Source organism: Toxorhynchites rutilus, chromosome 1, assembly GCF_029784135.1.
Source record: "Toxorhynchites rutilus septentrionalis strain SRP chromosome 1, ASM2978413v1, whole genome shotgun sequence".
NCBI classification, from domain to species: Eukaryota; Metazoa; Arthropoda; class Insecta; order Diptera; family Culicidae; genus Toxorhynchites; species Toxorhynchites rutilus.
Genome location: NC_073744.1, coordinates 191,034,407 through 191,056,584, shown reverse-complemented (window position 1 = coordinate 191,056,584; position 22,178 = coordinate 191,034,407). Strand labels below are relative to the sequence as shown.

The 22,178-nt window shown below is 39.8% G+C and overlaps 1 protein-coding gene across 1 annotated transcript in view; it reads left to right on the top strand.

The window, feature by feature from the left end:
* Positions 1 to 615: 615 nt before the first annotated feature.
* Positions 616 to 22,178, top strand: part of LOC129761906 (DDB1- and CUL4-associated factor 10 homolog) — a 70,720-nt gene continuing 49,157 nt past the window's right edge. Inside the window, exon 1 of the mRNA XM_055759750.1 lies at positions 616 to 1,423. Within this exon, the coding sequence (XP_055615725.1) occupies positions 1,239 to 1,423 (185 nt within the window). The 5' untranslated portion in view covers positions 616 to 1,238. The remainder of the gene's footprint in view (positions 1,424 to 22,178) is intronic.

Sequence of the window (22,178 nt, the reverse complement as noted above, 5' to 3'; positions counted from 1 at the left end):
GAGAGAGAGAGAGAGAAAAGCGAATTCATTTAGGGGAGAATCACTTCAATATGCATTGAAGTCCATTTGACTGGGAAGAATGAAATGAGATAGTCAAGTCGTAGAGTGAAATAGAAACCAAACCCCCGAATGACTCTTAGAGACCCCGCAGACTGTAGACTTGTCGACCGGTCGGCTTCTTAATCAATACGGAGAGGTATGCATGTGCGAACATTACACCGATTCAGTTGGGTCGGTTTTTGCACCAGTAGACCGATCCGACCAAACTGTCGGCTGAAAAAAAGTCTGTAGTGTGCGGGGACTCTTAAGTCATGTGGACCGAGAAACTGCTGGAAGAAGCCAAAACTCATTTCCAATTGAATACGAATGCGACTTTCTTCATAGTCAGCTGACTATCCTGAGTTGAATATGACTTTGCCGAGCCCTTGTTACTACACCACCTGAAGAATTGAAACTTACGAACAAATAGTCTGATACAAAAATAGTTTAATTTATTACCTTTTCCAAAATCTCAATTAGAATCAGAACCGCATTTTTGTCTCAGTGTTCTACCTGGTAACGAAACTTCGCGTTGACGTCTTCACTGTAGCTAGCAGTCTTGTAAACAAACAGGCAGTGGCAGCAGTAGCAGCAGCAGCAGCAGCAGCATCATAGCTCCGTAATCGTTCATAATCAATCAACGCTCGATCCGGGTCGCACGGTTTCGATAAAACGTTCGCTCGCATTTAGCAGAATTTCCCAACGAAATCGCTATTTTTGTGTTGTTTTTCAAAGAATTCACTTTTATCGCCAAGTAGTGCTGTTCGGCGTGAGATTTTGACACGGTACCATCGGTGAAAGAACAACGTGAAAAAATAAAGAGATAGTCTGGTCTGACATCTGTGGCCGGGTGTGTATGTTGCGAAGTGTGAAACAGGAAGAAAAGAAACTGCTGTCAAAAATTTCTTCTATCGCGAAAGAGTTCCAGGTGAAGTTGTTTTGAAGATGCTGCAAATCCTTGCGCAAAGTCTCGATTGATGCACTGGTGTGTTTTTTTTCCTCAGTGAATGGAGGAAGTGCTTGAGAAGATAGAGCTGATAGTAAAGTAGATATTAATATCTTGTGGGAAACGCTTGAGTGAGGTTTTGACCGCTACCGCAGTGCCTAACAGTACACAAGCTTTCTCCCCGGTAGTGCTGAAGTGGCGAAGAAGAAATTAGTTTGCGGTCCCCGGAGAAGGGAAGAAAAGTCGCGCACCAATGACACTGCATTCGTGGCTACGGAGACGAGAGAGCGGCCTGCCGGCGCGTTTCGGCGACGCTGACGCGGTGCACCGGGCAATATACTGCTCGCTGGAACCAAAGAAAAGCTGGAACGACCAGCCGAACGCGTGCAACACCTGCGAGTACGGAGGGGCGTACAATCTTGAGTTTTCACCAGACGGGTAAGTGAATATTGTTTTCTGTTTTTATTATTTTATTATATTTTAATTTCGACGGTTACTGTCTTGTATGTAAGTTTGATTTTTTTCAAAGAGAATAAGCCCCAATTGTTGTCTGGCACCTATCTGAGTAAAATGATTACATGCCTAGAAATTCGGAGAATATTTTTTTTATTGCCTCGCGATCGGATCACGACCGCAATTTGTTTCTCATTCTACGTCGAATAGTACAGGTGAAAGGGAATCCACAGAAGTGGATGACGACACGAACTGCAAGGTCATGATTCTTGTAGGTACCTTCAGTTTATGCCCTCGTCGATAACACCGGATGAAACGAATCTCAGAATCAAGTCGTTTTTATACCAAACATCTGTATCGCAATGATTTCGCAAGCCGTTTATTCGATGGGAATTATGAAACCATTTCGCACTGGTTGATACAGAGAAGAGGCTGCGGGAGAGAAACCACTTATGGGTTATAAAAATTCAAACAGACATGTGTCGAAGTTTGGCATGCAAAAACGCTACCCGGAATATGGAAACTTGGCGCAGGGCACAAAAAAAAGTTACGGAGAAAACAACATTGATTCCTGTTGAGGGGTTTTTTATTGTGGCAATCCAAATTATCGAGTTTTGATTTTAAACTATATTACGAATATACGTCAGCTCAGTGTCAAACATTACCATTGTAGGCGACAAGTGGTAAAATGTTCCGGTTGTGGTCATTCGTTTTTCGTTCAAAATTCTTACACTGCATCATGCTCTCTTACCTAAAACAGAATCTATTCCCCCCAAAACGCGACCGGGGTTGATCCGATTAGTGAATAAACGAGTTTCATCTTGTTACGGGTCGAAGGCATTACCAATCGAGCTGTTCTGGCAACTGGCAATCGCATGATTGGATAAGTCTCGATCACGATGTTATCGAATGTCATTACGCGCTGACCGGCACTTTTCTGGTATCGGAGAGTGGACGCGCGCCGCGCTGCGATCACAGAACGGGTTTGATTTTCGATGCGAATAGGTGGGACTTTGTTGAGTCAAAATTGCTGTTTGCGCACTGATTATCCGAACGGACTTGGTGCGCTGGCTTTACTTGATGTCATTGCTATTATAAAATTTGTACGGGGCGAATGATTTCGAGGAATAGAACAAGTTATTCGCAGGTGACGGCATTTTTTTACCATTTTTTTAAGTTTAGGGCATCGGCTTGCCGCAGAAATCCCGGGCAATTCCTTGACCTTGGCAAACAAGCAGCATTAAAATCCGTTGGAGCATGACTACATACAAGAAATCGCATGATTAATGAATTTCTGGAATTGTAGATAATTGGGATTATAGAACACTGTTATATGTGCACTACACAATAACTGTTTAGAGTCATAGCCAACGGTATGATAAAGTGCTCTTAAATCGAAGCACTCATACACTGCTTGAGCCTGAGCTTGTGTAGACTGTACAATTCGTAGTTGCTCTCCGTGATTGACCTGAACCAACCAAATTGCACAAAGAATACACAGAATGACGCTTGGGACTAGCAAATCATTCTCGTTGTGCAATTTTCGGAGAGCTTTAAATGGTCAATAACGACGCCGGCCACGTCCTTACAGTCACCAGAGGAAGGAAAGGAATGTTAGTATGATATTCGCCGCCCGAAGACCAGAAGGGTCGCCTCTATAGCGTGGTTCCCTAGCGTTTATCATGGAAGGGATAGTTGTTAGTGGGAATGGTTAAGAAAAATCAAGATTCACTGCGGTAAGTGATGTGATCATCTAAGCGCGAACGCTTGACCACTTGATCGATGAAATGGAATTCCGAAAATCATCCATTTATTTAAAGTCATCGAACGCGCGCACTCACTATATAGGGTCCTATTCCAGCAAACGAGACGAGCAGATGAAAGCTCGTTTGTTTTCATATTCCAGAAACCGAGCTCGACTAAAAACAGACGAGTAGTATAATGGATCAGTCGAATCGTCTAGTTTGTTTGATGTGTTTGTTCACCTCGTTGATTGAAAGCATCGGTATTCTTCTGCTCCGCTTTTATCATCTTCAAAAACGGTTTCACGGCTAAACAGCATAAGCAATGTATGTTTTCAACTGCAACCATATTTTCAACATTTCTGAAATTGGTCTGTCGTGTTCTTTAGTGGAAGTTTCAAGGCAACATTTGCCAAATGGCCAAAACTAAACACACATGAGAAAGATCAATATTCGTCTCTGCTATTTTTTGTGGTTGCTGGATTTCACGTAAAACGTAAGCCAAGATCCATGCGGTAGTGATCACCTACACATATTTTCGTCAACCGCCAATGAATCTAGTTCTCGTAAACCAGTCGTTGTTACGTACGAGGACTGTTCAAAAAGTATCGCGACTTTCGAGTTTACGCGGGTTACGTATATTCGATTCAAGATTTTTTTTTTGTGGCATTATGTTGGTACTCATGTCTCTCGCTTATGCTGACAAGTACGGCTATTTTGAATGTTCAGTCAATTTTTTACAACTGCTTTTCTTACACGTGTTTTGGTTCATCTTCGATTTTTGCCTATTGCAAAAATGGATCAAAGAATCTGTATCAAATTTTGTGTGAAAAATAAAATTAAGTGCTCGAACACATTCCGAATGTTGATTGTGACATCTGGTGAACCTATCTTGGAGCGAAATAACGTTTATCGGAGTGTTTATCGGAAAATGTTCTCGGAGGGTCGAAAAGATGTAAACGACGCAAACCGTGCCCGTGCACTGAAACAACTGAAATCGAATATAAGTAACCCGTGGGTATACAAAAATCGTGATGCTTTTAGAACAGCTCTTGTAGATAGAGTGGTCCACTCTATTCCATTCCATTGAGCATTTCCATAGCCATAGCCGATTTTGCTTCAACACTACGAAGGGATTTCTCTAGAGATAGGCAAGAGGCAAAAATCGAAGATGAACCAAAACACGTGTAAGAAAAGCAGATGTCAAAAATTACCTGAACATTCAAAATGGCCGTACTTGTTAGCATAAGAAACAGCAGCTGGGCAGCTTTTCGGCAGTTGGCTGGAACTCTCGCCACTGCTGTCGGAAACATACTTTACGAATGTTTTTCAATTCTTTATTAGCTTTATTAGCAATTCTTGTGCTCCCGTGGCCGAGTGGTTAGCGTCATAACTAACATGCCGGGTGTTCGGGTTCGATTCCCGTTCTGGTCGGGGGAATTTTTCGTCAAAGAAATTTCCTCCGACTTGCACTGTGATCACGCGTATTCTAGAGCTTGCCACTCAGAATGCATTCAAGGCGTGTTATTTGGCATATAAATCTCAACTAAGTACTAATAAAAATGACGCAAGTAATACTACGTTGAGACGGCGAAGTTCCTCTAGGAACGTTAGTGCCATTGAAGAAGATAAAATTAGCTTTATTTATTAGTTCCTCCTCCGTTTTCGCCACGAAATTGTTGAAGTAGTCCTTTCGCTTGAGGTTTGTCCAGGATAAAACTTTCTTCGCAACGGGATAGAACTGCCAGTACGCACATACCATGGAGCGCAACTTCCGCAGTTCGACTGATAGCGCCGTCAAATTTTGTTTGAAAAACTCATGGGTTACTATGATTGAGGCGTTGCGGTGAAAAATTGGTAATATTGCTCCACTTTTATAATATCGTGAAACAAATTCATGATTCGGCAAGGGATTTGTTCCTGTGGCAAGAAAATCAGCGTTTTTGTGACGGATGAGACCATGAATTTGGAAGTATACATAAGAAGTTGTCTCAACAAACAGATTTTACCCCTCCATTAAGTCCGTTAAAGATTCGGTTACATTTTAGTCAGATAGAGCAGGCATCCATTACAGTGATGGGTGCAAAAAAATACAAATCAAAGTGTTCCAATATTAAAAGTTTTTTCAAACATCGGTGTTCCAGCCAATTCTACATGAAAGTAGGTATAACATAGACCATTATCATTTCTGCATCGTTCATTTATTTTTTAGAAAGTTGTTTTTTGCCAAATGGGCTCTTTTAAGGTATGATATGAAAAAATCCACTGCATGATTTTTTGTTAGAAAAAAAAATTAGTTTCGTTCCTAAAACTTTTTGGTATGAGTTAAAAATTCACTTGCGTAAATTTGTTTTATCGTGTTTTCTGCATCAATGCGGTTTTGACAACTGATTGTTTACATAATTTTCGCAGCTGTTTAGTCAACTTTTCGTGCGTAGTGACGTGTTTTTGACGCTGAGGAAGGTATTGAAATCTGTATAAAATCTGTATTTAAATCTGTATAACACTTCTATAACTATCCAATTTTAAGCATTTTGTTGGATTTATTATAATTAATTGGTAACATGTAGATGGTATCCACGTAGTGCTAGCAAGCATAAAGTGTGTAGTGAAAAAACATGTTTTATTAAGGTGAGATGGAAGCTTACATAGCTACAAGGGTACGCATGTTTACATTGTACTACGTAAATATCCTCATATAATACATTTCTTTAATTGAAAAAAAAGAAAAAAATATATATATATATATACAGTCAACTCTCCCTAACTCGATGTTCTGTATCTCGATATTTTCCCTAACTCGATGGATTTAATGGCACCTTCGATTTAACAAGCATTCTTCTCTCCATAACCCGAATCCTCCCTAAGTCGATGCCTCCCTTACTCGATGTGTTTTGATTCATTTTTCCATGGATTTTCACCTCCCTAACTCGATTGATTTTCGCGTACATGTTTTTGTGCGTTATTACCTCAGATTTCAATTGCCCTTGAAAGTGAAGACGGAGTGTTCGTGTCATCAAACAATTTCTTTTCAAGTATGGAAAACCACGAGAAACCTTTCAAGCGAACAATCAAAACGCTAACCATTGCGCAAGGTTTGAGCATCATCGAGCAGGTCGAAAAATATGGACGGAAGGGGTCTGAAGCTGCAAATAATTTCAGTATTGCACAAAGTGCGGTATCAACACTACTCAAACTAAAGTAAAAATGGAATCGGAATGGAAAATTGTATCTAGACCAAAAGCATATAAGGTTGGTCAGAATCGAGAAGCTGGAGCGGTCAATGAGTTTTTGTCTTGTCAAGCTAGACAGAATAATTTACCCCTCTTCTATTATTCGGGATATGGCTTGAGAATTTGTCCAGAAACTGGGAATTCCTAACTTCAAAGCACAACCAACATGGACGGGAGTGATATTCCGCTGGCATAATTAATGCGTCGTGAGCTTGCTGATGTCGACGGTACAATACCGTTCGATTGCTCAATGTCTTTTAATAATTAGTGCAAAAAGGACCAAAACGTGATTTGCTGTGATCTGATGCCAGATACCGATATACTGGAAAGTGTTGAAAAACCTGAGAAAAACGCTGAAGATAGTAGTTCTATTGAGATGTTAATTCGAACGTTTAATCAAACCTGAAGAATATGTCCGGAATATTGAAATTAACTGAAAATGTTCCTGTGAAACTATTCGAACATTTCTTTGTGATTGAACAGTTCCTGCGTGATCGTGACAATTCAGTTTGAGTAACATACTTAATCAATGTTTTCTTTGTTAACCTAGTGCCTCATGCAAGTTGGACTCGATTATATACAAACTCGATTATGTAAAATTTAGGACTCGATTGTATACAGTTTGAAAAAAAAAGTTTTTTTTTATAATTCAAATATGAATAATTTCAAGAAAAAAAAAAGACGGGTGGGTAATGTCGGGGACATAACCGGAGTGACGTAGGACTATACAAAGGGGACAGCTTTTGTTAAATATATATTTTAAATATATTGTTTTATTTTCTTCTCCTACGTGAATACCTACCTATCTACCTAATGGATTAGTTTACTGTTTACTCTTTATGAATATGTTGATGGTTCTGAAAAGAACCTTTGGTGTTGTGCTTTTCTTATCACTCGATATTCCCATCTTGTTCGGTTAAACCTTCCTGTTTAGCTATTGCGTTTGCCACTTGCCACAGCTTTCACAGTTGCAAAATTTCTTCCCATCCAGCTTTGTGACATGTTGTACAGTAAATTACATTCAATGCGACGTGCCGAAGCGCCACTCAGTGTCGCATTGGAGGATTTTAACCTGTAATTGAACATTTGCGATGGCAGTGGTACAGTGTCGACTTTCAATGTGGGGTCATAATTTGGATCTCTATGTTTACAAAAATGTCCAACTAATTAAGTCGCATTACATGTCCGTCCAATTAGCTAAATGTCGAACTAATTGTAGATTACTGTACTTTCAATCTGGAAACAATTTAAGAATTGGTGAAAATTGAATAATCAGGAAAGTCCCCAACTATCAATAAGCTCAGAACAACTGCCAAATTCACATACTCATCAAATCCTGGCAAACAAATTATGAAAACATCAATTTGTGTTTTATTATTATTTTGGATAATGTTTTAGAAAGCATTGAACTTTATTTCCTAAACTCTTTTTTGGAGTGTTTAATGGCCCTGAAAAGCGCCTTGTTTTATGGAATGGTTCCAATTTAGAAAACTTAGTACTCGTGGTTTTGAGAAAAACCATTTCGAACGCCCTCGATGCCGCCTTGTTCTGGATTTGCCATCAAAGCAGTTTGTATAAAGAACAAACTTTTTTCTTCTGCTACCTGAAGCCGTTTTGCGATTGCGTTTGCCACTCGCCACTCGCTGCAACTGCCTGTTGTCTTGATGTCCACCGAACCGAATGTGTTCTGTTCCGAATGCAGGTTTTCTTATCGTCGCGAGCAGCTTTGCCAGCTAACTCGATCACTTCGGCAGCCGAAGCTATACAACGCCGGCTAGGTGGACTGGTGCACTGGTACTAACGCGCTCGGCCTAGCTACCCTTGCGGGGAACTCCAAATCAACACGGTTCGAGCGGGATTTTGCATTTCCCTTCACTTTTCCTCCTTTACCATGTCCAGACATGGCTGCTTGGGTTGGTTTGTTGATGTGTTGTGATGCGAACCGATGTGGTGTACGGTTTGAATGAGAATGATCGTTACGGAAGGAAGGAAGGAAGGTCTTGAATTATAGAGACTTTAAACTTTTGCAGTTCATTCGTCTCTAGCCTTGAGAAAGGCCCTTTGAAAACTCTACTCTACTCTATTACTCTACTCCAGCGCTACCACCTCTGCCCTCTTGCCTTGAGAAAGGCACTCGATCCCTCGCCGTCCAGCTCGTCCAGCAACGATGTTGTCCAGTCGGTGTCCACACAAAGAATGATCGTTACGGCAGCGGAGCGGGGATTTTTAAGCTGACTGGCTGGCTCGAGAATTACGCATGTGTGAGAATGCGACCAATGTTTCGTTCATTGTTTTCTTTTTCCTTTCCAATCGTGCTTCATTCTATTTCGCTGCTGCTCTGGTTGCCCGTTTTGGTCGGTACGATTTGAGGAGCACAAAATGGACCAATCAAAAATGGGCACATAGTGCATTTGGACAATGCTTGATATTTCACAATTATTCAATTATTTATCTCAAGAAAAATGAAATGTTATTCGTTATGATAGATGTGTAGATATATTTCCTATCAATTGATGCAAAAACCTTTGCGATCTATTGAGAAATGCTCGAGTTATAAGCGTTCCAAATCTTGCATTTTTTCCTACTTGTTCAGTGCCTAGATTTCCATTTCACCCCCTATATCTTCCGGTTAGACGTAGTCCTACGTCAAAAAAATAACCTTTCAGCATTAAGGTGAAATTTAAGTGGCTTTTATAAGTACAGTGGGTTAAAAATCGCGATTTTTGAAGATTTTGATTGAATCTTCATCAGGAATTGTTTATATCGATATTGCAGCGAAATTAAGAGAGATAGAAATTGGGCGTCAAAGAACAAATTGTAGAGAGGTTAGAGAGCTTTAATTTAATTGATAGAAACAATCAAGTTTAGTATGAATTTTTAAGATAAAATTAATAATTACAAATAAAAAAAAACTTTTAAATTTTCCACTTCAAAAATGTTTAATCCACTAATTTAGATGTTCCACTACTATATCCTGTACTAAATTTTCTCATCTTTCAAATGAAAGCAACAAAATCGGATTATGTAGCATACTTTTCAATGTAGAGTCAGTTTGAGCCAACAGAATCCGAAACAAAGAAGAAGTTCTATAAGTCTGTCATCGTTGAAATTCTAACATATGCGTAGAAGGATTTTTTTCGTGAAATATAACCGTCTATCACCTCCTGAAAGATTCTGGAAAAAATATTTTTTTTATATGAGAAAGGCGTTTTTTCACTTTAAGGGAATGAATCAGAAATTCAAATTCATACCATAATTGGGACACTTACCCTAATATATAACAATTTGAGACATGAAAAAAATTAGGAAAAAATGTTCTGTATCTCGATACCTCCCTAACTCGATGGTCCCTTTGGATATCGAGTTAGGGAGAGTTGACTGTATATATATATATAATCGATGCAATAATTTAATAGGTAGTGTAATTCAAGAACACAACTATCACGTATGAAAAAGGGACATAAAGTTGTTACAAAGACATGTGCTTACGATACAGATAGTTTCTGAAGGAAATTTATCATTCAAAATAAACTAATTGGATATGTTTTTCATAGAAATTTATATTCTTTAATTGAATCTTCGTCGTGGTACCATTTGACGACTCATCTTAGATTTTTTTTGTTCGTTCATATTCATTGTAGGAAAAATATATCTTCCAATAGTTTCCGGAAAATGTGGGTTAATGAATAAAACTGGTGAAATTGGAAAAGCTTAGCACCTGTTAGTTTTTCTTTTTGTGTGGCTCTTATATCAATGTCTCTGCTAGAAATTCTCGAGTTGATCTCGGAACTAGTTTTCCAACTCCTGAAGATTTCATTGTTGTGAAGATAAAAAAAAAATATTTCTTCCTTTCAATTTTCAAAAACAATTGAAGCTCTCGGCCCCATTCAGGTTTTCTGGTATTTTTTCATTAAACTCTGTTTCCAATGCCGGTGCCCTATCCCTCTTTCGCTGCGACGGCGAGACACACGATGGTTACTCCGACAAACAAACACACTTAAATCTATTGGTTTCGGTTGGTGTCACGACTAATAAATACACATTTAAGGCAGCATACTTCACCTGGACAGTTAAAGCTAGCACTTGCAAATAAACTTTGAAAGTATAACTACATCAATAAATAAATAAATTAAAGAATGAATAAATAATTAAAAATAAATAAATACAACAAAAAAAAAACAACAAAAACCTGGGGGTCTGCGATTAACTGCTTATTTTAATTCAAACAAAAATTTGGACTCATACGTCAAATTTTCTTACAACTGTTAATCACAGACTCCCAACACATTACTTCTTTATTAGTCATATAAGAAATAACATTAAGTCAAACATGAGATGTGGACATGGACTGTGAATTTCTCAAATGACAAGACAGCACAAACAAATATTTTACAAAATTCATTTACAATGTTTGTAAGGTCCAAACCGACAGTTGGCCTTTCTACCAAATTTCACATTGTGACCCAACGTTTGGTTGCAATCTATAAATAAATTTTATCGCTCGTTGATTTCCAAATTCTGTTTTTTTTACTACCAGATTTAGACTCGATTGTAAACGAGGACTTTAGAATGGTAGCGCTATCATAAAGAACCGATGTCAATTTATTCAATGGCAAATTCGGTTTCAGCTAATGTTGTAACAGGTTTCCTGCGAGCCGCCATAAAAATCCACTTCAGCCGTGACGTTGTCACTGAACGAACTAGCTTTTGGAACCTGTCTCAGCGCGTACGCGCCTCTGATTGTGTGTCCACCTGTCATCGACGCACCTCCTTCCTATTCCTCAGCTTAATGATTCTAATTAGCAGCCAGCTGGTACAATCAGCGTAAAGCGGCTTAATTCCGCACACACAAAAAAACACACCCAGCTGTCTGTCACACCACCGTGCGTTACTAACAAGACATTTTGCAAAGTGACGTGTTATGATATGAGGCACCACTAAAACTATGAGGAAGTATTGTTGCTGTAGCCAGCCGTATCGTCGGGGGTCTCGTATGCGTAGTATTCGAAAGGCAGAAAATATAGGGCACGCAAAGCAGCAAGCAACCGCCATAAGTTCCCCACCTGCGCGGAGGAGAACGGAGAAAGAGATGGGTTTGTGGCAGGAATGGACGACAGCGGATTGTGCATTCGAGGCGGCGGCAGCAACAGGTTGAAGGTGGTCATGGTGTTACGATTGGAGCTGGCAATTCGTTCTGTACGAGTGACGACGACAGCGTCGGGACGGGTGGTGCGGATCCTCTTGCTGAGAGCCACGAGTACTCGCGAAGGCCATCACTCGTGTCGGAACTAGGGAAGTTAATCGTATTTTATTTGACGTTCCACGAATTAATTTCCGTGCTATTTTTATGCCTTTCCGAGTTTGAATTTCCTTTTTCGATTAATAGGTCACAAATTCGTCAACAGAAAGGAATGTGCGGGCACAAATAGAACCATGTTATGACAATTGTTTACTATGAATGATATTAATGGGTTACACAACATGCTGTTACATCAGGATGACTAACCGTTCAGTTATGGCATACATTAGGTAAGATTGGCGATGATGATTCGGAATATATCGTTCTCCGGTTATCCGGCACCGAACGCGAGTGCGTTTGCCATATGTGCCCTGTTCTAACGATAGACTGTTATGACTGCAAATTCTTAGTCATCGAGACAGATGATAAAAACATCCAGACTACCTTTCGGCAGACAGCGTCTAATCTATAAATGTAATAAAGTCTGGCAAACCACCACAACACGTGTAATTGTTGTTGTTGTTGTTACCCCCACAGTGGTTCCAGTCTGTTAGCGCCGACAGCGCGTCGTATTATCGCGAGTGAAGTGGCGTGTGGTGGCGGCGGTCATCTCTAACAAATCCATTCCGGTGGCCGCAGCCACTCAACTCATCAACGCGCGTGTACCTGGCTGGCGTTAATCCGTACTTCATGAGTGAGAACATTTGTAATTTAAAGGCTGTCTGCCAAGTCACCCGTGTGTTAGGGCGGCGCTCAATTGGTGCGGTGCAAATACTCATTGGGGCATTCCTCGATGAATCCTTTGGCAGCAGCCAAACACTCTAATTTTTGATACAGCAACGAAACATTAGAAGGAAAAAACGTATTGAATCAACTATTGCATATTGCATATATTGCATTGCATATCCCCGTCCGGGATATCTTAGGTAGCCGGGATCCTGATCTTCTGCTTCATCTATACCTGTTCCTCAGAAACGCCGATGTCAACGTTTAATGATGTTTCCTTCGTTGTGTCCCCGTTTCATATCCCTCCTATCCGATCGATAAACTTTTACTTAGTCGCGGCAATACATACACACACTCTTTACAGATGCACTGGCCGAAGGTTGTGCAGTCCACTGATCATTCAACAAGAGCCAAAGGTTGTACCGCTCATGAAAACTCTACACGAGCTGATGATTGCGCCGGCTAGTGACCATTCTATCCTGGATTCCTCGAGTCGAGAAAGACGCACCACGCTAGATATGAGGTACAGACTAGGGGGGCGTTGCTGATTAATGGTAAGCTGCATCCCAATAGAAAGTATCCCGTGTCGGGCACACGTACAGAGCATCGAAGACTGCAACATACCAATTATGAGAACACTTGTAATACTAACCTCGAGCCAACCGCGAGTAATCGGTTACATATTACTAACATAGTTGTAAGACAAAAATTGTCAAAATATTGGACTCCCGGCCCCGTCAGGCTAACGCCACATGTGCCTTAATAAAAAATATATTTTTGGGGAAAAAAAAAACTATTGCATGCTCATATACTTTTTTAAAACGAAATAACGGTCATACGGCATCAAGAAAATAGTGATATTGGGGTTCCTTGCTTTCTGCGTTCTGTATGGCCAAATGTATTGATAGTCAGTGGCAGTCACCAATCGTCATGCGTTTTTTTGTATCCACCAGCTCGCGAACATTCACAGAAACACCTGATGTGATATTCCGTGCCAATGAAGACCTCTCCGCTATTTTCTTTTTCTATTTTTCTTAGCGCAAAAATGTTACACAAATTTGTAGCTTATTATTTTATGCCTGAGTCTTGTTTTCCTTAAGGGGGTGATACACTATGGAAACTTGAAAATATAAAAAAAAAGTAATTTGAAATGTTCTTTGGGATGTCTACTTTGCTGTGGTTTTGGTCCAAGGTTTGTCCGATGCTCCGTTCCAAAGTTGCATGCCTAAGGCTTTGCGTAAGGAGCGCGTGAAGAATGCACGCAACGCACACATCAAGTTGCCTACGGGAATTGATATCCTTCTAACGATTCCTCCAATATACGAGGAGCTAAATCGTGATGACTTACTGGAAAGATGCTTGGGAGGCTTCACACAAAATTCAAACGGAAGCTTTAATGATTGTATTTGGTCGATGTCTTCAAAAACCATTCATTGTGGAAAGAAATTTTTGGAAATTGCAGCAAATATAGCAACCTGTAACTTCAATGATGGTCTACAAGGCGTTTTGGAGATGATGGAAGAACATAAACTTGAAATTGGACCGGAGTGCAACAATGTCTACGGAGAATCGGTCAAGGAACGAATTGATCAGGCAGAGTTGTGAATGTCAGAAGCATCTAGAAAAGCCCGCAAGTCCACTTTGGCAGCAAAAAAACGACAGTAAGATCATCTTTTAAGCGTTGGAGGATGATTTTATGGTCCAGGGATTGCAGATTGAAGATAAGGTGTAACATAAACGAAATAAACGTATCCAAATTTTAAAACGCGTTTTTCTCGAAATCGTGTGTATCGGAATCGAATTGTATCGTGGCTTATTTTATTGTTTATGTGGTAAAAAGGTTCAGAGTGCAGTCGTATGCTTAGTTCTCGAAAGCAGTAACATTCTCGGTGAAATTTTGAATAATTGACGACTATTCTCTCACATCATACACACCGACACTGAGAGCCTTCGAAACATGCACTTCATAACCTTAAAATAATGAAAATTCGTTTATTTCTATGAACGGGAGGGAGTGAAAATGGCACATGGAAATATCACTTTTATCTGTCTTTTCCGACGTGATTTCAAAAATATTCACTGCACACTATAACATTAGCCTGATATTCAGCGAGAACTTAAAAAAATGTACGTTTTAATTGATAAATAACTTGCTGAAAATAGTATTTTCACATGGATGCGGTGGGCAATCGAAGATAAACACAATGAGTGACGTCACTATTTCAGAAATAGTTATGGCAGCGCATGCTATGTCGCTCGAAAATCTACCATCTTCATTACCTTTTTTCCAGTACATTGGGTCAGACTATAGAATCGGATGTTATTCCTCTTTCAACACTATAAGGCGCTTGCAGCGTGCATATGTATTAGTGATCTGTTGGGCAGGCAAAAGAGATCGCTGCATAGGATTTATATGGATCGACAAGATTGAGCCTTGTTTAAATAATTATTTCAGCGAAATAGTTATAGAAATTACGCGCTACACTATACTAATAACATGCGAATATATGTCTCTTTACATAAAAATATTCACTTTAAGCGTCAAAGCCATATACACGGAGAAAAATAGAAATTTCTGTTATGGGTATGATCCTTATCAATGGAAGCAGATTGATTATTCAAAAAGTTTCACAGAAACAATACAAATTGCACATTGCGATTGTATAGCCGAATTAGGTGAAGTGTGCTCCCATTTAGGCTTTGTGCTTTTTGCCCTGAAATGCTGGTCTCGTGAAGAAGTAAACTGTAATGAATATTCGTGTGCAGATATCCTTAATCGTTGGTGATTATGTTGAAATAAAGAGCATATTCAGCCAGAAAAACCAACCAACCCTCAGATATGATTTTCAGGTACCTGAATGCTCTGCGGAGAAGTGGAATATGGTTATAAGAAAATTGATCGGAAACGAAGAAAATCCATCGATTGGCTAATTCATGGAAAATACAAGGTAGCATTCGAACGTGAGCTCGAGCCTCTGTGTCTTGAATCTATTCAAATCTAGTGGGAAAGTCGCTCAATCGCGAAATAGGTGCTAATAATTTAAGAAATATGCGTCACACAAAAGCTCTTGTACGGTAAATAGCTTGCCTAACTGTTTCACAGAGTTCATGTTAGTTCTATGAAATATTTCGCGCTAATAGAAGGATCACAACTATATTTAAATCATCTACAAGAACGTCGATAAATAAATAAATAAATAAATAAAGATAAAAAAAAACAAATGTTTTTGGATAGATAGCGATACTCTTACGCCTCAAAATGGTAACAGTGTAGTATACAACAAAAGTTATCTTAGGATAAAAAATGTACACGAATGAATTCGGCTCTGTTGCAGCTGAATTGCTAAATGAGCCTAATAAAATAAATTGTTGGGATACAAGAACGTCGATTGATAATGAATCCGCTTCTGCTGCATAGAAGCTACGAATGTAAACAAATGATGTTTGCCCAACAGATGCTCTGCATGTATGTGTAGCAAGAGCCCTATTACTCCTTTACAAAATCAAATCAACGTCAAATTTATATGAATTGCTACAAGCAGTGTTGCCACATTTAAATCTGTACCAGAGGGGTTAAAAATCTTTCTCATCTGTCATCGAAAATCTTCGTTATAGAGAAAAATCTATTTTGTGAACATTAAAAAATACTGATTTATTTACTACAAACACTACATTTACATTTGTAAACCATTCGTGTGTTTGATGATGCTTATACATAGATTGCTTTATTGTGCTATATTGCGATATTGCGGCGTAAAAGTCGTCTATTACCTTAATATTGCATTGTTCAAATGTAAATGTAAGAAATTTCACACGCGGAAAAAAATCTGTACCAATCTGTACTTTTTGACGAAAATCTGTACTGTGTACCGTACAGAATATGTACCAAAAATAACGAATAAATCTGTACCTTTCCAGATAAATCTGTATGGGTGGCAACACTGACTACAAGTTTATAATGCACAAGTCTTGTTTTCAATCAGCCCAATTAGTCTGCTCGATATGCTCTCAAGCATATGTTTAGTTTAAACAATTTTTTTTAAAACGCACGTTTTGATCGGTCCAGTTTGTTTGTGCTACTCGAATTGTACTGGCCAATTCGATCAAGTGAAGTAGCAGCAGGCCACTGATAATAATCAATAACATTGCAAAAACAAATCGTAGCTAACAATCGCCATACAAATGAAACACAAATTTCTACATTACGCAAGAATTAATCAAGCAAATGAGACGAAATTTGGCATGTGGAGGTTTTAGGGTGCAATAAATGTTTCTATGGTGGTTGGGCATTCCACCCCCTCTCTAAGGGGGGGAGAGGGGTGGTGGCTGCCATACAAATGAAACACAAATTTCTGCATTACTCGAGAACTTATTAAGTAAATGAACCGAAATTTGGCATGTGAAGGTTTTAGGGTGCAATAAATGATTCCATGATGATTAGACACTCCTCCCCCTCTCTTAGAAGGGGGCTGCCATACAAATGAAACACAAATTTCTGCATTACTCGAGAACTTATTAAGTAAATGAACCGAAATTTGGCATGTGAAGGTTTCAGGGTGCAATAAATGATTTCATGATGATTAGACACTCCTCCCCCTCTCTTAGAAGGGGGCTGCCATACAAATGAAACACAAATTTCTGCTTTACTCGAGAATTAATCAAATAAACGAAACCAAATTTGGCATGTGAAGGTTTTAGGGTGCAATAAATGTTTTTTACAGTGGTTAGATACTCCTCCCCCCTCACACACTAATTGGAACACAAATTTTAGTATTACTCGAGAACTAATCAAGCAAACGAAACCAAATTTGGCATGTGGAGGTTTTATGGGGAAGAAACATCTCTAAGGTGGTTCCTCCTCCCTTTCAGGACTGAACTTTTTTTAACAATATTTTCACAAAAAGTAAAATGTAAATTTTGGCGCTTTGGCGCTTAGGACTTGTCCATATTCGGAAATTTCTTGAAATTTCAAATGGTTTCCATAACCAGATGGGTCAATTCCAAATCTCCACCATCTCAGAATATTCTCGTAGGATGGTGTACTTCTAATTCAAATGATAAAACTGTCATTCCATCGGCTACAAAAAATGGCAGTTGTGATTATAAGTAATTGGTATCTTTTTATTGGTATCTTCACCGACGTGTAGAACATATGGGAATTGAATTTTTCGAACTTTTCCATTTTTTTCCGTTTTTCGAAAATTTTCAATTGTCATGTTTGGTTGATATATGTGTATTATTTTTATGGAACCCCCTCTCCATTCTAGAGGAGGGAGGGGTGTCATACCATCATAGAATTTTATCGCATTTATCGTACCGAAAAACCCTCACATCCCAAATTTGGCTCAATTTGCTTGATTATTTGTCGAGTTATGCAGAAGTTTGTGTTTTTTTTGTATGGCAGCCACCCCTTAGAGAGAGAGAGGGGAGGGGTGTCTATTCACTATAGAAACATTTCGTGCCCCCTAAAACCTTCACTGCTAACTTTGGTTCTGTTTGCTTGATTAGTTATTGAGTTATGCAGATATATATGCTCCATTAGTTTGGCAGCCCCCTTCTTTGAGAGGGGGAGGAGTGTCTAACCACCATAGAAACATTTTATGCACCCTAAAACCTTCGCATGCCAACTTTGGTTTCGTTTGCTTGATTAATTTCCGAGTAATGCAGAAATTTGTGTTTCATTTGTATGGCAGCCCCGCCTTAGAGAGGGGGAGAAGTGTCTAACTACCATAGAAACATTTATTGTTCCCTTAAACCACCACATGCCAAATCTGGTTTCGTTGGTTTGATTAATTGCCGAGTAATGCAGAAATTTGTGTTTCATTTGTATGGCATGTATTTATCATGTACTTGCAATATTAGAATGAAATATATTTTATTCTCTGTAATTTTTTTTCGAATTTTTATATTTTGACAGCTAAACATCACACCGGTCAAAATGACCCTACTTATATAACAAATGTCGGTAGTTCTAGTGTTAATATAGGACTGGAAAATCCGCTATGCGACGTTAGGGTCAACGAAAAAACATAGTGCTTTAGAGGATCGTTCATTCTTTAGTTCGACATTGACCTCATTCAACAAGAACAACATCGCATACACCTTTGCCGTTGTAGCACCGGTGAGGAAATTTTGGGTTAAAACTGAAATGTGCGTTCTGGGTACTAGGATACTGGTCATAACTAGTTCCACGAGAAGATCAATATTTGTTTTTTTTTTCTTTCTGAACATACAGTAACCTGTCAGAATTGTAACACGTTCCAACGGCTAAGGTTCCGACAAGCCGACTACCCGCCGCGAGACCTTCTCACGTTGACCAGCCGTGCAGAACAACCCATCCATTCCCCCACACATAATACACCTAATTGGATCTATCGCATGGATCGGCCGCCGATATGCACATTATGTTTCATTGAAACGAATTGACATTGTCTGTCGCGCCGGTTGCTGGAGGTGGTTGGCGGCTATCCATCCATCTGCATACTACCGCTTCTTGTTAACACATAGTGTTCATCACCTGCGGCGGGGTTCTAAACGCAAGTATCATCGATTGCTGAGCTGCTGCTCATCATCAGTCAATGATCGCTCGAGCGCATCAGACACGCAAAGTGTGCATCGTTCGCAGACGGCGCGCCGCGGCGCTGCACTGTCTGGCTCTGGCTAGGAATTATAGCGATCGATCAAGGATCAGCCGCATGTTAATTTAAGGCGGCAGGCATACATACGGGGGTTCGTTCCCATTGCCAGACTGCAATTGAGTTCTTGGTCGAATTATTTTGAATTATCAACAAAAATTACTGATATCGCGTCACACAATGGGTTCAACGCGAAAAGAGGTTAGAGGCAGATCGAGATGCCAATTATGCGCTGCTGCAATGCGCTTTGATGGTGAACGTGTCGGAAAACTTGAAACTGGATCACGGGCAATGTTGTTGGAAGGAGTGTGTCATTGCGCAATGTGTTTGTGCGTGCTGTCTCGTTTTTCTCACCGGTTCTACAACGAGGCATAGCTGTATGGTGATGTTGTTCATGCGGATTGAGGTCAAGGCCGAACGAACGAACGAATGAACGATCTCCTAGAGCGCTGCGTTTCTTTCGTTGATCCAAACGTCGTATAGCGGATTTCCCAGATTTGTACCGAGCAGATTTATGCGGTCGCGCGAGAAATTCCATCCAACTAATGTCTTCGTGTGTGTGTGTGTTGGTTGCTGGTCTTCGGAACGCACTCGATTGCGTTTGCGATCGTGCATGCTTCGAACTGGAATCTTGCGAAGTAAGCTGATCACATGATTTGTTGTTATGAATGGAAATTGTATAACGGCTGCCACATGAACAGTTGAACTTTCATAGCACTTTATAATTTATACCCGGACGACATGTCGTTACAACGCATACTGACTGCTTACACCGATAAGCATTTGCTCATTGAAACAATTAACGCAAGAATATGTTTCCGGCTCATAAATCAAAATCGATGATCGTAAACGTATATTTAACATGCCATTGAGTATTACCATATTCGATTCGACGGGGCTTACACACCATCTGTTGGTTTCTTCGGGCACCGAACAAGCACAGAGTGACAGCGCGCCAACAGCGGGCGGTTCTGATCGTTCACACCACACGCGGCACGGCTAGTACCGGTCGATCTTGAAACTAATTTCAAGTGAATGCCGCAAGTGTGTTTAATTATCCTATGGAGCGCTCTCGGGGGGCAGCAGAACGCAGTTGAAGTTCAAGTTGAAGACAAACGTCCGCTGGGGGGCATTGCAGTGACTGCGCGTAGGGCTGCTGATGGCGATATGACTTGACGTAGGATTACGTCTTTCGGGAACATATTGGAGGTACCAATTGGAAAAAAAGTTCATTGCTCAGTCATTTCATGATGGATTCATGAGATTTGACAATTTATTACATTAAAGAAAATATGATCTATCATGAAACTAACTATTGAGCAAATGAAAAAATATCAACCATTATCCAAACGAAATCCTGCGTTCTGATCGATCGAAATCGAAGATGAAATGAAGGAAAATGTTTTTTTTTTTTTATTAATTCGTTTATTTTTACAGGCTCAGTTACTTAAGTTTAAAGGAGCCGAATTCTTAAATATAATTTTAAAACTATATATATATATATATATATATATATATATATATATATATATATATATATATATATATATATATATATAAACAATTTTCTTACATCTATGGTTAGTAAGGTGGAAAACCGATTACTCGCGGTGTACTCGAGGGTGACATATGTTTAGGAGAAGGATGGGATATAAGGAAATTGTAACAATGTTGATGAACACTCATTTCATAAATCTATTCGTATATCTATAGTGTATTTACATTTCAACTTATTCTAATATTTATAGCAAGGGGACGAATTATCCGCAAAGGAAGGAAAGGAGGGTATAAGGATGTAGGGACAATCACACACGAAGATCTATAGCTTTAAGGAAAACATATATATGGGACATGTAATCAAGGTCTAACCGAGCCAACACATCTCTCACCGGCACATTGGGCTGTCTTCCTCGGGCCCGAAGGGAGTTTTCTAAATTCGATCTGGCGACCAGATACACCTCGCACGACCAAACAATGTGCTCGATGTCGTGATAACCTTGGCCACAAACGCAGAGATTGCTGCTGGCAAGATTGAAACGGAAGAGTAGTGCATCTAACGAACAGTGATTGGACATGAGTCGGGAGAAGGTGCGAATAAAGTCCCGACTCAAGTCCAGACTTTTGAACCACGGTTTGAGGCTAACCTTAGGGATAATCGAGTGAAACCACCGGCCCAATTCATCTTCATTCCACTTGCGTTGCCAGTTAGCGATGGTATTTTTGCGGACTAAAGAATAAAATTCATTGAAGGCGATTTGACGCTGATAAATATCGCCTTCAATTGCACCTACCTTTGCTAATGAGTCAGCCCTCTCATTACCCGGAATGGAGCAATGTGAAGGGACCCAGATAAAGGTAATGACATAACAGCGTCTGGATAAAGCACTCAAAATTTCTCGTATTCTCTCAAGGAAGTACGGCGAGTGCTTTTCCGGCCTCACTGAACGGATAGCTTCGACAGAGCTAAGACTATCCGTTACAATGTAATAGTGTTCAACAGGTCGTGAGGCGACGCTGTCCAGCGCCCAATGAATTGCTGCCAATTCAGCAATATACACTGAGCAAGGATTCTGAAGACTGTGTGAGGTGCTAAAAAATTTGTTGAACACTCCAAATCCTGTGGACTCGTTTATAGTGGACCCATCAGTAAAGTACATATTATCACAATTGATACCCCCATACTTTTCATCGAAGATTGTTGGAGCGATCCTCGAGCGTTGGTAATCTGAATATCCATGGATATCTTGCTTCATGGACAGATCAAAATGCACAGAGGAATTGATGTAGTCAGGGAAACAAACACGGTTGGGAATATACGAAGAAGGATCAACCTGCATGGAGATGAATTCATGATATGAACTCATGAATCCGGAGTGAAAATTTAGCTCGGCCAGCTGTTCAAAATTTCCGATCACCAATGTGTTCATCTTCGGTTCCTCATCCGGTGTAAGGTTATGAACCCCTTGGTGATCGGAAATTTTGAGCAGCTGATCGAGCTAAATTTTCATTCTGGATTCATGAGCTCATATCATGAATTCGTCTCCATGCAGGTTGATCCTTCTTCGTATATTCCCAACCGTGTTTGTTTTCCTGACTACATCAATTCCTCTGTGCATTTTGATCTGTCCATGAAGCAAGATATCCATGGATATTCAGATTACCAAC